The sequence below is a fragment of the Rattus norvegicus genome, chromosome 1 (genome assembly GCF_036323735.1).
Source record: "Rattus norvegicus strain BN/NHsdMcwi chromosome 1, GRCr8, whole genome shotgun sequence".
Taxonomy (NCBI): domain Eukaryota; kingdom Metazoa; phylum Chordata; class Mammalia; order Rodentia; family Muridae; genus Rattus; species Rattus norvegicus.
This window is the reverse complement of record NC_086019.1, coordinates 78,556,618-78,577,181: the sequence shown is the minus strand read 5'-3', so window position 1 is coordinate 78,577,181 and position 20,564 is coordinate 78,556,618. Positions and strand designations below refer to the sequence as shown.

The following is a 20,564-nucleotide window of genomic DNA, read 5'->3' as shown; positions in this document are numbered from 1 at the left end:
ATATTATTGGGTGGGTGGGAAAAGATATATTATGTATCTGTATAAAATATTAAAAGAGTGAAAATTAATTTGAGATAGGATATCACTGTGTAGTTCTGACTGGCCTGGAACATACTGTGTAGACCATACTAGCCTGTCCCCTCCAAAGATCTGCCTGCCTCCACCTCCCAAGTACTAGTATTAAAAGCATGCATGATCAAAAAAATTACATGAAAGAGAATGAAACTTGCTGAAGTTAGGCAATTTAGACCATGTTTTTGTACTCACCACGGGAAGGAGAATACAGAATGGCCAAAGAGTATAAACATTGTGCCTTTAAACAGCTAGGAAGTAAGCCATTCATTCCTATAATAGGAAAGAAAACTCAAAAGTTTGTAGGAAGTTCATCCAAGGAGAACAAGCTTGATCTGAAACAATCTGATACCTTCAATTGATGACAGTTAGTTTCTACTAGCTTTTTGTAAGCCTGATTTGATGTTCTACTATCTCTTTCAATTAGTTCTCTTACTTTGGCCTGCTATATACTTAACTAAACTCATTCACAATAGCAAGAACAGCTATTCTACCTACATCATTCTCTGAACCGTTCATAACATACTTGTTCTCATTTCTTCCACAGCCTGGGATCTTGTTCTACCACTGCTCAGAAATGGGATGACTTCTTCCCAGCCCTGAAAGCCAATCAATCCCTGATAAGTCTGGATCTCACAGACAATAATCTCTTGGACAAGGGTGTGAGGCTTCTATGTAATACTTGGAAGCAATCAAAGTGCATACTGCAGAGGGTATCGTAAGTATCTCTTCTCTTCCTATAAGACATCACTTCAGACACTAAGCTATAGACAGGAGAAACATGATTGACTCCACACATACCAGGCAACCCATATTGTGGGATCCACTTAAATCCAAAATAAATCCAGCAAAACTCCACTAGTCAATACAGATGACAAAAATTTATTGTAATCAAGACACTACTAATCCATCAGGGTCATGGAACAAAATCAGAAACTAGACTGTGACCCTGAGGAGAAAATGCACAGTATATTTAAAGGATAAGAGCACAAAGTGAAGGGGAAGTGGAGTGGACTGTAGCATTTTCCAATCATATTTTGAGATATGGGTTGAGCAAGGGAGTTTTTACTGATCAAGTTAGGAATAAGTTCCTGGGCTTGGGAACATGAACTTAGTTTGACCCTGCCAGCAAAATGGAGAAGTTGTCCTTGAGCTGTCTGGATTCAGACAACTGTTTCCTTATAATAGAAGCCATTCAGTTATTGGGAAGTCCCCAGTTCCCCTAGGAACTTGAATTTAGTTTACTAAACTAAACTAGAAAAACAGATACTGAAAATGAAATAGTAGTACTTGGAATAATTTTCTTTGTTCCCAACACTATTAGCCCACCCATGCCTGTAGACACCAGCTTCTGAGTTTTTGACTGTACATCACTCATTTTGTTCTTCTCCCTCTTTTTGTTGAGAACTTCATGCATGCATATGTGTGTGTCACTTGGTAAATCTCATCACCCATTTTTCTCTCCTGTGAATTCCCTCCATCATATCTTCACCAGTCCATCCCAACTTCACATGCTCTTTGCTTAAACCCACTGAGTCTACTTTCCGTATGTGGGGTAAGACAATCTACTGCAAATGTACTAATGCCTCACTTTAATGTTAAAATTCAATTATGAACATCTTTTGGCATAGGTATAGTCATGTTTTCCATTTTCATCTCAGGATACTCTAGAAATATAGCCTTGTTAAATTGAAGGTAGTTGTTAACATACCATAATTTTTGTTTAAATTAAATATAATGTGTAACATTTATTGAATATCTTATTAAATGCAATGATCAAATTGTACTTAATACCAAAGGGCAGTAAGTCAATGAAATATATGATACTTTATCTAAAACAAATAAAAGGCAGTCTATTGGAGCATGGGTCACCTCTCAGGAGACATATCCCTGAAGAAAACTTGACTCTTCATACCCCAGAAACCATCACCTGCCAAAAGCTCCTCAGCACAAGGCCCTCCCTCATCCATGCTGGATTTTAGCTGGCTTAGCCTTAGGAAGTCGTCTTAGGTTGCTTTCCTAAGTCTAAATCCCTCATGTGATCATGACTATGTAATGGAAATCACAAGAACTTGAGTTTATCTTCTGGAGACAGCTGGAAATGCCCTCTCCTGTCTTGATATATGATTTGTTTATTTAGTTGGTTTGGCTTGGTTTGAGGTCTTTGTTTTAGGTGGGAATTTTTAAGTTTTATACATGTTTACCATGCATACTGGCATTCTCGCCCCCACCTTCCAGTCTCCCCTCTACAAATCTCTCTCATTTTTTCCTATTCATCTTATTTTATGATGCACCAAGATAACCAGGGCCATGTGTAAGACTGTGGGTTTACCCATAACTCCTAAGGAAATAGAAGCAGTCATTAAAGGTCTCCCAACCAAAAAGAGCCCAGGTCCAGACGGGTTTAGTGCAGAATTCTATCAAACCTTCATAGAAGACCTCATACCAATATTATCCAAACTATTCCACAAAATTGAAACAGATGGAGCCCTACCGAATTCCTTCTACGAAGCCACAATTACTCTTATACCTAAACCACACAAAGACACAACAAAGAAAGAGAACTTCAGACCAATTTCCCTTATGAATATCGACGCAAAAATACTCAATAAAATTCTGGCAAACCGAATTCAAGAGCACATCAAAACAATCATCCACCATGATCAAGTAGGCTTCATCCCAGGCATGCAGGGATGGTTTAATATACGGAAAACCATCAACGTGATCCATTATATAAACAAACTGAAAGAACAGAACCACATGATCATTTCATTAGATGCTGAGAAAGCATTTGACAAAATTCAACACCCCTTCATGATAAAAGTCCTGGAAAGAATAGGAATTCAAGGCCCATACCTAAACATAGTAAAAGCCATATACAGCAAACCAGTTGCTAACATTAAACTAAATGGAGAGAAACTTGAAGCAATCCCACTAAAATCAGGGACTAGACAAGGCTGCCCACTCTCTCCCTACTTATTCAATATAGTTCTTGAAGTTCTAGCCAGAGCAATCAGACAACAAAAGGAGATCAAAGGGATACAGATCGGAAAAGAAGAGGTCAAAATATCACTATTTGCAGATGACATGATAGTATATTTAAGTGATCCCAAAAGTTCCACCAGAGAACTACTAAAGCTGATAAACAACTTCAGCAAAGTGGCTGGGTATAAAATTAACTCAAATAAATCAGTTGCCTTCCTCTATACAAAAGAGAAACAAGCCGAGAAAGAAATTAGGGAAACGACACCCTTCATAATAGACCCAAATAATATAAAGTACCTCGGTGTGACTTTAACCAAGCAAGTAAAAGATCTGTACAATAAGAACTTCAAGACACTGAGGAAAGAAATTGAAGAAGACCTCAGAAGATGGAAAGATCTCCCATGCTCATGGATTGGCAGGATTAATATGGTAAAAATGGCCATTTTACCAAAAGCAATCTACAGATTCAATGCAATCCCCATCAAAATACCAATCCAATTCTTCAAAGAGTTAGACAGAACAATTTGCAAATTCATCTGGAATAACAAAAAACCCAGGATAGCTAAAGCTATCCTCAACAATAAAAGGACTTCAGGGGGAATCACTATCCCTGAACTCAAGCAGTATTACAGAGCAATAGTGATAAAAACTGCATGGTATTGGTACAGAGACAGACAGATAGACCAATGGAATAGAATTGAAGACCCAGAAATGAACCCACACACCTATGGTCACTTGATTTTTGACAAAGGAGCCAAAACCATCCAATGGAAAAAAGATAGTATTTTCAGCAAATGGTGCTGGTTCAACTGGAGGGCAACATGTAGAAGAATGCAGATCGATCCATGCTTATCACCCTGTACAAAGCTTAAGTCCAAGTGGATCAAGGACCTCCACATCAAACCAGACACACTCAAACTAATAGAAGAAAAACTAGGGAAGCATCTGGAACACATGGGCACTGGAAAAAATTTCCTGAACAAAACACCAATGGCTTATGCTCTAAGATCAAGAATCGACAAATGGGATCTCATAAAACTGCAAAGCTTCTGTAAGGCAAAGGACACTGTGGTTAGGACAAAACGGCAACCAACAGATTGGGAAAAGATCTTTACCAATCCTACAACAGATAGAGGCCTTATTTCCAAAATATACAAAGAACTCAAGAAGTTAGACCGCAGGGAAACAAATAACCCTATTAAAAAATGGGGTTCAGAGCTAAACAAAGAATTCACAGCTGAGGAATGCCGAATGGCTGAGAAACACCTAAAGAAATGTTCAACATCTTTAGTCATAAGGGAAATGCAAATCAAAACAACCCTGAGATTTCACCTCACACCAGTGCGATTGGCTAAGATCAAAAACTCAGGTGACAGCAGATGCTGGCGAGGATGTGGAGAAAGAGGAACACTCCTCCATTGTTGGTGGGATTGCAGACTGGTAAAACCATTCTGGAAATCAGTCTGGAGGTTCCTCAGAAAATTGGACATTGAACTGCCTGATGATCCAGCTATACCTCTCTTGGGCATATACCCAAAAGATGCCTCAACATATAAAAGAGACACGTGCTCCACTATGTTCATCGCAGCCTTATTTATAATAGCCAGAAGCTGGAAAGAACCCAGATGCCCTTCAACAGAGGAATGGATACAGAAAATGTGGTACATCTACACAATGGAATATTACTCAGCTATCAAAAACAACGAGTTTATGAAATTCGTAGGCAAATGGTTGGAACTGGAAAATATCATCCTGAGTGAGCTAACCCAATCACAGAAAGACATACATGGTATGCACTCATTGATAAGTGGCTATTAGCCCAAATGCTTGAATTACCCTAGATCCCTAGAACAAAGGAAACTCAAGACGGATGATCAAAATGTGAATGCTTCACTCCTTCTTTAAATGAGGAAAAAGAATACCCTTGGCAGGGAAGGGAGAGGCAAAGATTAAAACAGAGACTGAAGGAACACCCATTCAGAGCCTGCCCCACATGTGGCCCATACATATACAGCCACCCAATTAGACAAGATGGATGAAGCAAAGAAGTGCAGACCGACAGGAGCCGGATGTAGATCGCTCCTGAGAGACACAGCCAGAATACAGCAAATATAGAGGCGAATGCCAGCAGCAAACCACTGAACTGAGAATAGGTCCCCTATTGAAGGAATCAGAGAAAGAACTGGAAGAGCTTGAAGGGGCTCGAGACCCCAAAAGTACAACAATGCCAAGCAACCAGAGCTTCCAGGGACTAAGCCACTACCTAAAGACTATACATGGACTGACCCTGGACTCTGACCCCATAGGTAGCAATGAATATCCTAGTAAGAGCACCAGTGGAAGGGGAAGCCCTGGGTCCTGCTAAGACTGAACCCACAGTGAACTAGTCTATGGGGGGAGGGCGGCAATGGGGGGAGGGTTGGGAGGGGAACACCCATAAGGAAGGGGAGGGGGGAGGGGGATGTTTGCCCGGAAACCGGGAAAGGGAATAACACTCGAAATGTATATAAGAAATACTCAAGTTAATAAAAAAAAAAAAAAAGACTGTGGGTTTATAGCTATGTGTCAAAGCCTGATGGGCTCAGCAGAGACACAATTAAGGATAGTAATTTCCCTTCTCCTAAAGTCTATTCATAGACAACAGTTGAATTGAGTGGGTCCCTGTAAGCCTCTCCCCTTCCTAGACTTATTATTGGTAAGCCAGTCCTTCTTAGTTCAGTTGTGTGACGCATCCACAGGTTGGAGAACTGTCATCTCACTGAAGTCTGTTGCAAGGACCTCTCTTCTGTTCTGATGGTCAGCCAGACTCTAACACACCTTAGCCTGGCCAAGAATGAACTTGGAGATAATGGAGTGAAAAAACTATGTGAAAGCTTAAGCTTCCCCAAATGCAAACTACAGACCCTGGTGTAAGTCTTCTCTGCCTGCAGACATTGGAGCTGTGGGGGGTGGGGCGCTGGGTGGTAATGGTTCCATGTAGCTTAAGTAAAGCCCTAGCTTCAGTTATTTCCACCATTATAGAATTTGTGGTGTTAATATTCTATAGGGAATTGGGAGGAAGATCTGGTTTTCAGATCTGACTTCCTTTTTGGTTTTGGTTTTGGTTTTGGTCAAGGGTGGTGTCTTATGTATCCCAGGCTGGCCTAGAATTCACTGTATACAAGACTTTGAATTCTCCTTCTCCTACCAAGTATGTGGATTATAAGGATGTGCCACCATTCCTGGACTTCTTTTACTTCTTTTAAATTTTCGTAAAGTATGAACCATTGAGTCCAACTAGTACTGCTAACACAAATTCAGGTGTGGGATCATCCATTTGAGGGAAGCACAACCTACCAGTAGGCACCTCCCAAAGAATAGCGACCCTACCTCCTCCAGCAGCCATTGACTATTAATAGTTTTTAGTAGTGAGAGGAGAAGGTCCTCGGAAACCCTCCCCCATATTATAGTATTTTTGTCTGACTTGGTCTTCTGGAGATAACCAAGGTTACTGTGACTTCATGTGTGCTGCATTCATGTCCTGTCCAGAAGACACTATTTCACAGCACTCCTCTCCATCTTACATTCTTCCTGTCTTTTCTGTAAGACAGAATCTCCTTGCCCAGGCTGGCTTTATATTCAAATCAATTCTCCTATTTCAGACTCCCAAGTGCTATGCCAGCCTAACATCTTCTTCAAGTTTGTTTTTAGCACTATGCAACAAAAAGTATACATGGTTGGATAGAGGTGGGATCAGTAAGCTCGATATGACCCCGGTTTTTATGTGGAATCTGTAGGATCCATTTTAATTTTAGCATAATTTTTTGAGATTAAAATGTAATTACAATATTTTCCCTTCCATTTCTTCCCTCCAAACTTTACCATATATCCTTCCCCATTTGCATTCAAATTTATGGCCTCTTCCCACAAATCGTTATTGCATATATATATATATATATATATATATATATATGCAATATATATATATATACTGTTGATGCCATGTAATATTATTTGTAGATGTGTTTAAGGTTTGACTAATACCAATGGGTTGAGGTTGAAGGTTGTCGTTTGGGTGCATCATCCCAAAATGGACTAAGGTGTTTATTTGTTTCTGGTTTTCATCCCTCTGCATGTGATTTTCCAGTCTGTGGTCCTGTAACATCACCAGCAATGGTTGCCACTATCTCTCAAAGATGCTCGGACAAGCACCAAGCCTGAAGCACTTGGATCTGGGGCTAAATCGCATTGGAACCACAGGTGCAAAGTTTTTGTGTGAGGCTTTGAAGAGCCCCAGGAGTAACTTGAAAAGTTTGTGGTGAGTTGTACCTTTTTGAACTGCAATCTGTACCTCAAAGAAGCTTTCAAGTGTAGCAAATGCCTTCAGGAGCAGTAGGGAGATCTTGAGTCAAGTCAGTTGAGTATTGTATCATATTTTTCTAGTATTTGCATCTTCAGCTGGTACATAGAGGTCAGTAGGACAACATGAAGGAATTGATTCTCTCTTCCCAACACATGAGATCTAAAGTTCAAACCCAGGCTGGCAGGCTTGACTGCAAGGGCTTACCCATTGATCTACCTCTCTAGTACCAAGTTGAATCTTCTTTTAAATCACCAGGCAGGGGGCTATAGAGATAATGCTCAAAAGTTAAGGTCTCTTTGTTGCTCACAAAGAATATTAATTTTGTTCCCAAGTTCGCATCAAGTGGCTCCAAATTGGCTGTAACCACCAGCTCCAGAGAATCCACTCCCTTCTTTTACCTCATTGGCTACACAACCATGTATATAAAATTGTTCGTTCTTTCTTTGTTTCTTTGCTTCTTCCTTTCTTTCTTTCTCCCTTTCTTTCTTTCTTTCTTTCTTTCTTTCTTTCTTTCTTTCGGAGCTGAGGACCAAACCCAGGGCCTTGCACTTTCTAGTCAAGCGCTCTACCACTGAGCTAAATCCCCAACCCCTAAAGTTGTTCTTTTAAAAAAGGTTAGCTAGTGGATATGATTGCTTGCTGTGCAGTCAGTTAGACTGAGGGTCATATTCCAGCATCAACATAAAGTATAAAAAATCAAGTGTGATAGTATATGCCTACAATGTCAGCACTGGGAAAGCAGGGACTGGGGCATCTCTGGGACTCAAAGAGTAATTTCAAGTCAAATTACAAATCCCAGCTTCATAGAGAAACATTTTAAAATATGAGATGAAAAATGTTGAAAACAGTACCAACACAGTGGCACATATGTACATTCACATATGAACACATAATACAGTTACAGAAACAGGATATACAAATACCTCCTCTGAAAAAAATTTCAATATGAGATTCATCAGGCCAAGCAGAAGCACCCACTGCTGCCCAACTTCCAAGAATTATAGAGATGAGAGTTGGATATTGTACCTATAGCTTCAGTAAGGTCAATGGAGTCTACTTGATTCTGTCCTACAAATCCCAGACAAGTTAGGAGCATCAATCAAATACTCTTAATGACAGCCCTCAATTGTGCAAGACTCATGATGGATAATACTCTGAATAGAAGTGCAGTCATCCCGGAAAGAGCGGCGCAGATCTTCCCAGTTGCTGCCGCCGCGGAGAGGTCTTAGGCAGCACCCCATGAGCAAACTTGAGGCTCGGGACCACAGGTAAGACCAACTTTTCTGCTGCAAGAAAACTGCCTGGTGAACTCATGACACACAGAGGCAAAATTCCTCTAGGACCGGGCACTTCCTGTGTTTACCGGAAGTCCCACACCAGCGGATCCCGGCCCACAGCAGCTCTCTGCTCCTAAACCCCGTGAGAGAGAGACCTCACCGCCTGGTCAGGTGGGCACTCCTGAGGCTGCAGAGCGGAAGAGACCACCAACACTGCTGACCCCTGCCCACATCCCTGGCCCAAGAGGAAAAGGGAGACATAACTACAGATTCAGAGGAAATTCAAAAAATCATCAGATCTTACTATAAAAGCCTATATTCAACAAAACTTGAAAATCTGCAGGAAATGGACAATTTCCTAGACAGATACCAGGTACCGAAGTTAAATCAGGAACAGATAAACCAGATAAACAACCCCATAACTCCTAAGGAAATAGAAGCAGTCATTAAAGGTCTCCCAACCAAAAAGAGCCCAGGTCCAGACAGGTTTAGTGCAGAATTCTATCAGACCTTCATAGAAGACCTCGTACCAATATTATCCAAACTGTTCCACAAAATTGAAACAGATGGAGCACTACCGAATTCCTTCTATGAAGCCACAATTACTCTTATACCTAAACCACACAAAGACCCAACAAAGAAAGAGAACTTCACACCAATTTCCCTTATGAATATCGACGCAAAAATACTCAATAAAATTCTGGCAAACCGAATCGAAGAGCACATCAAAACAATCATCCACCATGACCAAGTAGGCTTCATCCCAGGCATGCAGGGATGGTTTAATATACGGAAAACCATCAACGTGATCCATTATGTAAACAAATGAAAGAACAAAACCACATGATCATTACATTAGATGCTGAGAAAGCATTTGACAAAATTCAACACCCCTTCATGATAAAAGTCCTGGAAAGAATAGGAATTCAAGGCCCATACCTGAACATAGTAAAAGCCATATACAGCAAACCAGTTGCTAACATTAAACTAAATGGAGAGAAACTTGAAGCAATCCCACTAAAATCAGGGACTAGACAAGGCTGCCCACTCTCTCCCTACTTATTCAATATAGTTCTTGAAGTTCTAGCCAGAGCAATCAGACAACAAAAGGAGGTCAAGGGAATACAGATCGGAAAAGAAGAAGTCAAAATATCACTGTTTGCAGATGATATGATAGTATATTTAAGTGATCCCAAAAGTTCCACCAGAGAACTACTAAAGCTGATAAACAACTTCAGCAAAGTGGCTGGGTATAAAATTAACTCAAATAAATCAGTAGCCTTCCTCTATACAAAAGAGAAACAAGCCGAGAAAGAAATTAGGGAAACGACACCCTTCATAATAGATCCAAATAATATAAAGTACCTCGGTGTGACTTTAACCAAGCAAGTAAAAGATTTGTACAACAAGAACTTCAAGACTCTGAAGAAAGAAATTGAAGAAGACCTCAGAAGATGGAAAGATCTCCCATGCTCATGGATTGGCAGGATTAATATAGTAAAAATGGCCATTTTACCAAAAGTGATCTACAGATTCAATGCAATCCCCATCAAAATACCAATCCAATTCTTCAAAGAGTTAGACAGAACATCTGGAATAACAAAAAACCCAGGATAGCTAAAACTATCCTCAACAATAAAAGGACTTCAGGGGGAATCACTATCCCTGAACTCAAGCAGTATTACAAAGCAATAGTGATAAAAACTGCATGGTATTGGTACAGAGACAGACAGATAGACCAAGGGAACAGATTGAAGACCCACACACCTATGGTCACTTGATTTTTGACAAAGGAGCCAAAAACCATCAAATGAAAAAAAGATAGCATTTTCAGCAAATGGTGCTGGTTCAACTGGAGGTCAACATGTAGAAGAATGCAGATCGATCCATGCTTATCACCCTGTACAAAGCTTAAGTCCAAGTGGATCAAGGACCTCCACATCAAACCAGATACACTCAAACTAATAGAAGAAAAACTACGGAAGCATCTGGAACACATGGGCACTGGAAAAAATTTCCTGAACAAAACACCAATGGCTTATGCTCTAAGATCAAGAATCGACAAATGGGATCTCATAAAACTGCAAAGCTTCGTAAGGCAAAGGACTCTGTTGTTAGGACAAAACGGCAACCAACAGATTGGGAAAAGATCTTTACCAATCCTACAACAGATAGAGGCCTTATATCCAAAATATACAAAGAACTCAAGAAGTTAGACCACAGGGAGACAAATAACCCTATTAAAAAATGGGGTTCAGAGATAAACAAAGAATTCACAGCTGAGGAATGCCGAATGGCTCAGAAACACCTAAAGAAATGTTCAACATCTTTAGTCATAAGGGAAATGCAAATCAAAACAACCCTGAGATTTCACCTCACACCAGTGAGAATGGCTAAGATCAAAAGCTCAGGTGACAGCAAATGCTGGCGAGGATGCGGAGAAAGAGGAACACTCCTCCATTGTTGGTGGGATTGTAGACTGGTACAACCATTCTGGAAATCAGTCTGGAGGTTCCTTAGAAAATTGGACATTGAACTGCCTGAGGATCCAGCTATACCTCTCTTGGGCATATACCCAAAAGATGCCCCAACATATAAAAAAGACACGTGCTCCACTATGTTCATCGCAGCCTTATTTATAATAGCCAGAAGCTGGAAAGAACCCAGATGCCCTTCAACAGAGGAATGGATACTGAAAATGTGGTACATCTACACAATGGAATATTACTCAGCTATCAAAAACAATGACTTTATGAAATTCGTAGGCAAATGGTCGGAACTGGAAAATATCATCCTGAGTGAGGTTACCCAATCACAGAAAAACACACATGGTATGCACTCATTGATAAGTGGCTATTAGCCCCAATGCTTGAATTACCCTAGATGCCTAGAACAAATGAAACTCAAGACGGATGAGCAAAATGTGAATGCTTCACTCCGTCTTTAAAAGGGGAACAAGAATACCCTTGGCAGGGAATAAAGAGGCAAAGATTAAAACAGACACAGAAGGAACACCCATTCAGAGCCTGCCCCACATGTGGCCCATGCATATACAGCCATCCAATTAGACAAGATGGATGAAGCAAAGAAGTGCAGGCCAACAGGAGCCGGATGCAGATCTCTCCCGAGAGACACAGCCAGAATACAGCAAACACAGAGGCGTATGCCAGCAGCAAACCACTGAATTAAGAATAGGACCCCCGTTGAAGGAATCAGAGAAAGAACTGGAAGAGCTTGAATGTGCTCGAGACCCCATATGTACAACAATGCCAAGAAACCAGAGCTTCCAGGGACTAAGCCACTACCTAAAGACTATACATGGACTGACCCTGGACTCTGACCTCATAGGTAGCAATGAATATCCTAGTAAGAGCACCAGTGGAAGGGGAAGCCCTGGGTCCTGCTAAGACTGAACCCTCAGTGAACTAGATTGTTGGGGGGAGGGCGGCAAGAGGGGGAGGATGGGGAGGGGAATACCCATAAAGAAGGGGAGGGGGAGGGGGATGTTTTCCTGGAAACCGGGAAAGGGAATAACACTGGAAATATATATAAGAAATACTCAAGTTAATAAAAAAAAAATCTGCCTGAATTGTACTGTATGTAGCTGCGCTACAACAGATTCTTACCGTTTTCACAAGGTCAGAGATTGTAAATGGTCAATACTGACTTTTATTTTTATTCCCTTGACTCAAGACAGCTAACTTCATTTTCAGAACTGTTTTAAAACTTTGTGTGCTGGTTTATAAAATAATGTGTGTAATCCTTGCTGATTCCAGATCGTTTCCCGTGGTTTGTTAGAATATATTTTGTTTTGATGTTTATATTGGCATGTTTAGATGTTGGGTTTAGTTGGGGATTTAGCTCAGTGGTAGAGCGCTTGCCTAGCAAGCGCAAGGCCCTGGGTTCGGTCCCCACCTCCGAAAAAAAAAATAGATGTTGGGTTTAGTCTTCTGAAGGTGAAGTTCAGCCATTTTGTATCAAACAGCACAACCAGTGTCTGTCAGTTTCCATGCATAAAGTTTAGTGAGACATTATATGTAAGATCTGATTTGCTAGTTCTTCTTGGTAGAGATATAAATGAAAGATTACACTATCGGATTAATAGTTTCTTCTTACTCTGCATATAATTTGTGGCTGCAGAATATTGTAATTTGTTGCACACTATTTAACAAAACTGAAGACATGTTTAATAAATATTGTACTTATCGGAAGTAATATCAAATTATATGGTGATAAATATTGTTTTAATTCCTATGATTAAAGGGAAATAGAGCTTTGCAGTTTAAACAAAAGAAGAAGTGCAGTCATATGATTGTCATTCAACAAATGTCCTCCTTGTTCACTCACATTGTCATAAATGCCAGGGTTCCTCATCTTCTTATGGCTGAGTAATACTCAATTGTAAATATTTATCACACTTTCCTTAACCTACCAAATCTGTTGGTGGTACTTTGGTTGTTACTTGAACTAGTATCAATAGATCTTCAATGAATGCCAGAATAACTTAAAAAACCAGATTACAGAAGCAGAGAGTAAGACTTCCAAGGACTGAGGGTGGAAAAGTAAATATTGAGAAATTTTAATATTATATTATAATATATACAATTCTATATAATAGTATAAAACAATAAATTTGGGAGCTCTAACAAAGTATAGTGATAACCAAATTATTTCTTTGTGGTCATTGATGCACAAGAGGCATCAAATTATCATGTTGTATACCCTGCATATAAACTTCATCAAATATTTTGAAGCAGGTTTTACTACATAGTTCTGGGTACCCTAAAATTTTCAACCTTCTAGTCCAGTTTACTGCAAGCTAGGTTTACAGGTAGGTATTACTATGTAATCTAGCTTGTCAATTAAATATTTTAAAATAAAATGTGTTATCTTGTGTTTGTAACATATATTAGTATGGTATATTTGCAGTGTTTGGTATCTATTTTTCTATTTTGTAATAGAAATGCTTGTAGCTTTTAAAATTTCAGCACACAGGAAATGCCACTGGATAATCAAAACAAAATCCCTGGAGTACAATCCAGATACCAGTATCTTTAGGGAATAGGGTGACAAGAAATTTTAAACTGGGAGTAATGGTGAAACCCCATCACTCAGGAGGATGAGGTAGGAGGATTGAGGGTTCACTGCCAGACTTGGCTACATAGTAAGATGGGCGTGGGGTTGTTCTTTTTGGGGGGGGTGTTGTTTACAGAAGAAGAAATGACTCAAAGATAGTCACGCCACCAAAAGCCCACCCCAGAATGGGAAATGGCTCAAGAAAACTGAAAACCTAAAGCACACTGCGAACTTGTAGGTGAAACAACATATTGGAGAATGTCTCTTTCAGGCAGCTCAGCTAGTCTAAAGGTTTCTCTAGAAGTCCTTACTGCTTATATATACATAGTGAGGGTAATGTATCTATCAGTTTTGGGAAGTTACTAAAGCTATTGGGGCTTTACTTCTGAGTTTAAGAAACTTCCCTTCGGGGAAGCCCTTGGTCCTGCCAAGGTTGGACCCCCAGTGCAGGTGAATATGAGGGGATCAGTAAGGGGAATGGATGGGAGGAATACTCGTATGGGGGAGGGGGAGATGATGGGAGCTTATGGACAGGAAACCAGGAAAGGGAATAACATTTGAAATGTAAGTAAAGAAATATATCTAATGAAAAAAAACCCATAGCATCCTATGGAAAAAATATCTTTACTACATGCCTTCTGGATATTTCAAATGTCCAAAATCCAGAAAAAGATGTGTTCTTCATTCCATTTAAGGATGACATCGTACCATGTCACAGTTTGCAAGAAAAGTTTGTATTACCTATGAATAAATAAGAAAGCTAGACAATACCAAAAAAGAAAGAAAAGGAACTTCCATTTGGAATAAAATTATTCAGCCCCCCTCCCCCGCTTAGAGAGGTTGTTCTCAATCTTCCTGATGTTCTGGACCTTTAGTAACTCATGTGGTGACCCCCAACCATAAAATTATTTTCATTGCTACTGCATAGTAGTAATTTTCCTATTGCTATAAATCATGATGTAATTATCTGTATTTTCCAGTGGTTTTAGGCAAAACCTGAAAAAGCATCATTTGACTCCCTCCAATGGGACTCAACCCAGAAATTGAGAACCACTGCCTCAAGTATCCCATTGTTTCACTTATGTTTAACATCCTGTGTCTTAATGAGCTTTTCTTCAAGACAGGATGTTTTATCTTGAAAGAAATTGCTACACAACATCAGTCAGCCCTAATATCTCTGTGTAGCATCTCATTTGTACCTTCTAGGAAACAGGATGAGGTATATCTGCTGCAAACATAACTGTCATGATAAAAACTGTATATTATTACTCAAACACCTGCCAAGCCATGAGTTCAATGCTTGCCACATGGATTTCACTCAACAGCATGGACTAAACTTAGCCACGTCAGGAGATGAGCTTGGTATTCCACATATGTGACCCTGTATACATGTCCTTGTATGTGCACCTTCCTTGATCACTTCAGCAGCCTCTCCTCTCTGCCTCCTGCACACTTGGCAATCCCAGATGAAAGACTTTATCCTGTTTTGAACATATTAATTTTCCTGTTTCCCTAGAGTTAATTGACATCTTTGTTCAAAATGGAATGGATCTTTCTCCCCTACCAAAAAATTCAATATAAGCTGTCCTTCTAAGCAGATTATTTCCTCATTTTGTTATCTTCTATCCATTCTTCTTTCAAAGCCCAGTCTATTCTGAAATCTTGTAATCTTCCAGTTATATAGAATTTGCACCTGTAACTATTCAAACATAGCAACATCTAGGTGCATGTGTTGACCTCACACAGGCCTGTATTCTGACCTCTTTGTTTTGCCTGTGGGTTTTCTTCTCAAATTTATTTAAATTTTTACTATATTTAGTTATTTAGTGGAGAAAGGAGAGTTAGAGCATTCCAAAACATGAGTGTGTTCTCTCCTTCAACCACATGAGTCCCAAGGATAAAGTTGAGGTCATCAGGCTTAACCTTTATTGACCAATTCATCTCACCACAACTACCCATAATGTTATCAACTTTTTTCCTTGTATCCCAAGCTAGTTTCAAATTCTCTATGTAGCAGAAGGTGACTTTTGACTCCTGGTCCTCCCAAATGCAGAGACCACTGGCATACGCCACCATGCCCAGTCTTATATGGATGCTGTGATTGTATGCATCACATATGTGTAGCCTGCTCAGCTTGATATTATTACACACAATACCTGTAAGCCAATATCAGGCCTTTGTGTGAGCTCTTTCCTTATCTGGAGAGATCTACCATTCTTCTCTTCATTCTCTCAGCCCTATATCTGGCACCCCCAGATACTCCTTTCCTTTTATATTCTTTACTTGTACATGCCATATACTACACAGTACACTGTTTTTTGTTTTCCCTGAGGGAAGAAACTTCTCTTGCTCATTGTTGAGCCCTTAGTTGAGTAATGATATGCCTTTCATACAGGATGATACCCATGGCATTGGTTGAATTAATTATCTACTTCTTAAGCTATAAGATTCTCATAAATGTACACCATGTGTTTTAATCCATCCCTTCACTACCCCCAAGTCTTTCCTGGGACTGCCTAGTACATCTTCCTCCCAATTTCATGTTCTTTTATTATTGTTATTATTAGTATCAATCAGTCCACTTAGTCCAGTGAATACTGATCATATACACATAGGTGTGGAAACATTGACAACCTACCATGTCTTCATCTCCAAAGTGACTCTCCCTCGGTCAACTGACAATAGCTCGTCGGTAAGGAGTAGTGCCTCTAGAGCCCCTCTCTCATCTATGCTGAAATTTTGCCTGGCTTGATTTGTACAGGACTCATGCAAGTAACTACATTTGCTGTGAGTTCATGTGTACATCAGTCATGCCATACCCATATAATAGTGTTTCACATCAGCTCTTAGTCTATCTATCCCCTCTTATAAGATGTTTTCCTGAGCCTTGAAAGGAGAGAGGTTGATGAAGATGACCTTCTATGGTTGTGCACTTTATCATTTATTCTTAGCATTGTAACCAGTTATAAGAGTCTTCATTAACAATACTTAACTGTAAAAAGACGTTTCTCTGACTAAACTTGAAAACAACACAGATTGTAGTTATAAACAAATATTTCTCAGTTTGACAGTATAACCATCTAGTGAAATGACATCCAGTTCCCTGTTAGAAAACTTTCAACCCTGTTTACAGTACCACATTGCCTCCTTTGTAACAATTCAAATCCAAGCAGAAACTTGTTGGTAACCCCCATAACTCTCATGCCCCTATTTTACAAGCAACCACAACTTACCTAGAAGGGGAGTATTAGAGTATACAGGATCTAGTACTGGATAAGACTTACTGAGTTAAGTTTTGTGTTTGGTCTGCAAGGCTGTGTGGATGCTCCATCATTCCAACGAACTGCAAAGACTTCTCTGAGATTCTCAGAAGCAACAAGAGCCTGAACACTCTAGACCTGTCTCAGAACGTCATGGGAACTGATGCAGTAAAGATATTCTGTGAATCCTTGAAACTCCAAATTTGTCCCCTCCAAACACTCAGGTACGATCCTACTATTTCCTATTTCATAGTGTTTCGTACATGAAGGTTTTGGTGATGGTAGTGACGACATGCAATGCTCCAGAATGGTTCACTATTGACATCACTCACTGGCAATCAGCTTCATCCATGGGCATTCAGTCAGCAAATAATATTTTAATTTTTCAAGAGGGCTTCTCTATATAGCCCTGGAACTCACTTTGTAGACCAAACTAACCTCAGAAATCTGCCTGCCTCTTCCTATTGAATGCTGGGATTAAAGATATGTATTAACACATCTAGTGGTTGCCAAACAATATTAACCTTCTTCTTACCCCTTCTGCTGCACTTGTGGGTAAACAGAGTCATAGAGTAAATGCATGGCAGACCAAGAAGCCACAATTGTTAGACACTTGTCTATTAGGGAAAACAAACTTCAAGTCTAACATGGTGCCTCAGAAATTTGGGAGCCTGGTGTGATAGCTCAGGCCTGTTCTCTGGACCTTGGGAAGTTAAGATAAGAATGCCATACATGGGCTTACATGGTGAGCCTCAGGCATTCCTTGATTATAGCATGAGATACTATCTCAAAATATCACAAATAAAAATGTGGCTGGGGAAGATAGACGACTTAATGAAGTACCTACTACTAGTACATGAGAACCTTAGAGCACACATAAATGAATGAAGGTATGAGTTTGTAATCCACATTGTCTGGGCTCAATGAGAGAGGATAGCCTAGTCCTGAGCGACTTGATGTGCCAGGAGACGAGGATATCCAGGCCTCCCTATTCTCAGAGGAGGAGAGGGGTTACGGGGAGGAGTTTTTTGAGCAGGGACCAGGAGAGGTGGGGCTGATATTGGGATATTAAGTGAATAAATAATTTTTAAAAAAAGGTGGAGGTGGGGAAGATCAGAAATCCAAGACCATCAATAGCTATATAATGAGTTCGAAGATGAGACCCAATATACTGGGGCTGGGAAGTTAGTAAAATTCTTGCCGTGCTAACATGACCTTAGTTTGAATCATTAGTACCCACATAGGCATGGCCATACAGGTCTATAACTCCACTACTTAGAGAAGGAGTCGGAAAGATTCTGACAGCTTACTGGCTAGTCAGTTTAATCAAAATGATAAGTTCCTGGGTGTCAGTGAGAGACCCTGCCTTTTTCAAAAACTAAGATGGTTGGGAATAAGCAGATGGCTCGGAGGTTAAAAGCACTTGTTGCTTTTGCAGAGGGCCCAGGTTTGTCTTCAGCACCTGTAAAGTGGCTCACATCCATCTGTAACTCCAGCTCCAGGGATTCAGTGCCCTCCTCTGAACTCCCACAGGAACCAGGCATGAGGCATGAATGTGGTGTACATACATACATACATGCAAAACACTAATATAAAAAAAGGTGGGGAGGGGCATTTTGGTAAAGAATCAGTTGAGAGATGCCCCCGTGACAATCTCTAGCTTCTATATATTCAGGTGCAGGAGTGTATTTCACCAATATATGCATGGACACACATGCATATAACAAAGTAAGATTTAAAATATCACTCTCCAATTCTACCTTGCAGTGTAATATTAAAGTGATAACTTTCAAGGCATGTGGGAACTTTAAGTTTGCTCAAAACATCAAGAAACCATTTTTCTCCTCTGGTTGCAACCTAGGTTGAAATTTGATGAAGCTAACCCCAGTATCCAGAAGCTGATCCAAGAAATGAAGGAGAGCCATCCACAATTGAGCATTACCAGTGACCAAGTGGATCCTAAGAAAAAGAGTCATTCTTTCCCTCATTTCATTTTTTGAGGCCATTACCCTCCAAAAGAGTAAGGGGCCTTGAAGATGTGGGTGAAGGCTCACTGGGCACCCTCTCTGATCTATTGGTATCTCGGCTAAATGCTGTTATCCTTCATTCCACTCAAGTCTATGTATAAAACTCACATGTATCACTAAGCAATGGTAAGTGGGAAACATTTGTATCACTGGTATGTTGAGAAATAAAAGTGAAAGCATTCATGAACTGTTTTACTAATGGATTCCCACAAAACTGAAAGAAAATCTTAGGGTAACATGCAACACTATTCCTGAGCGGATACTAACTACACATTCCCAGATTGGGCACCAATTACAGACCAAAGTATGGATACCATGAAAATCCAACTTGGTAAACCAGAGATTTTTGTTAGGCTTTCCTTCAGAAGCAGCAATGACTCAAATGCAGCCTTGTCATCAAAGCCCATCCCAGCAAGGGTAATGGCTTAAGAAAACTGACAACCTGGGGCAAGCTGCACAATTGCAGGCAGTTGTACAGATTGGAGAGCCTCTGCCAGGCAGCTGTGACCAATCTGGTCTGAGTGTCTCTCAGCATCCTTATTATCATTTATGTTTGGGGAATAATGGTTCTGGTATACCTGGTCAGTTTCACTGACTGTCTCAACCAGAGTTGATTCCTTCCTGAGTTAAAGGATCTGTCCTACAATGTAGTGTGTTCCACCTCCCTTTAGAACACCCTGCATCTTAATGAGATTCCCTACCTAGTGGTAGGGAATTGGAGGTATTATCTCCAAAGAAATCACTACCCAGCAGTAAGGAGAATGTAGAACAGGAAATGAATGTGGCAACTGTTTAGTTGTACATATTTCTATAACCCTACCAGTCTATGCAGGTTACTGGTTTTATGTTTCGTTTGCACCCCTGGGGACCAAGGTCAAGGACATGCACAGCTAGGGGTAGAGAGTAGAGGAAGTACAGAGAGTGAAATGTGTATCCTTGATCTAGGCATGGCATTGGCATGTCTATGCTTCAGCCCCACGGGATTGGCTACAGCTTACCTAAGGGAGGCTCCAAGGGTGGGGGTGGGGCAAAACTTTCTCAAAGAGTCCATATGCAATGGAGTGACCAGTGTGTGTTAAAACAAACAGCAAGGATCACATCACCCCAGCTGTTTCAGGTGATGAAACACCTAGACTGATTGATGCCAGGATTACACCTGGGACATTACCAAAATGCAACCTTTAGTCCTATCAGCACAGAACTTATAAAGGCAAAACCCACAAAATTCTGTGTATCCCATCTACATGTAGGCAAGGGCTTATTTTAGGATATATGTCTAACAATTGTACAAGTCATCTTTTAAGAAGACTAAGCAAGCTCGATTGCAAAAGCAGATAGCAGTTAACCTTCTCACCTATCTTGCAAAAACAGCATATTTTACAAGATCAATTTTCCCTTCACTTTTTATTGGACATTTCCTTAATTTACATCTCAAATGTTATCCCTTTCCTCATTTCACCTCCAGAAACATTCCATCACATCACCCCACCCCTGCCTCCATGAGGATGCTCACACTTCCAACAAC

The 20,564-nt window shown here is 40.2% G+C and overlaps 1 protein-coding gene across 1 annotated transcript in view; it reads left to right on the top strand.

Moving 5' to 3' along the window:
- Nucleotides 1-19,226, top strand: part of Nlrp2 (NLR family pyrin domain containing 2) — a 39,205-nt gene extending 19,979 nt beyond the window's left edge. The window contains exons 7-11 of the mRNA NM_001426910.1: nucleotides 620-790; nucleotides 5,796-5,966; nucleotides 7,184-7,354; nucleotides 17,066-17,236; nucleotides 18,874-19,226. Coding sequence (NP_001413839.1) covers nucleotides 620-790; nucleotides 5,796-5,966; nucleotides 7,184-7,354; nucleotides 17,066-17,236; nucleotides 18,874-19,012 — 823 coding nt within the window. The 3' untranslated portion in view covers nucleotides 19,013-19,226. The remainder of the gene's footprint in view (nucleotides 1-619; nucleotides 791-5,795; nucleotides 5,967-7,183; nucleotides 7,355-17,065; nucleotides 17,237-18,873) is intronic.
- Nucleotides 19,227-20,564: the final 1,338 nt, after the last annotated feature.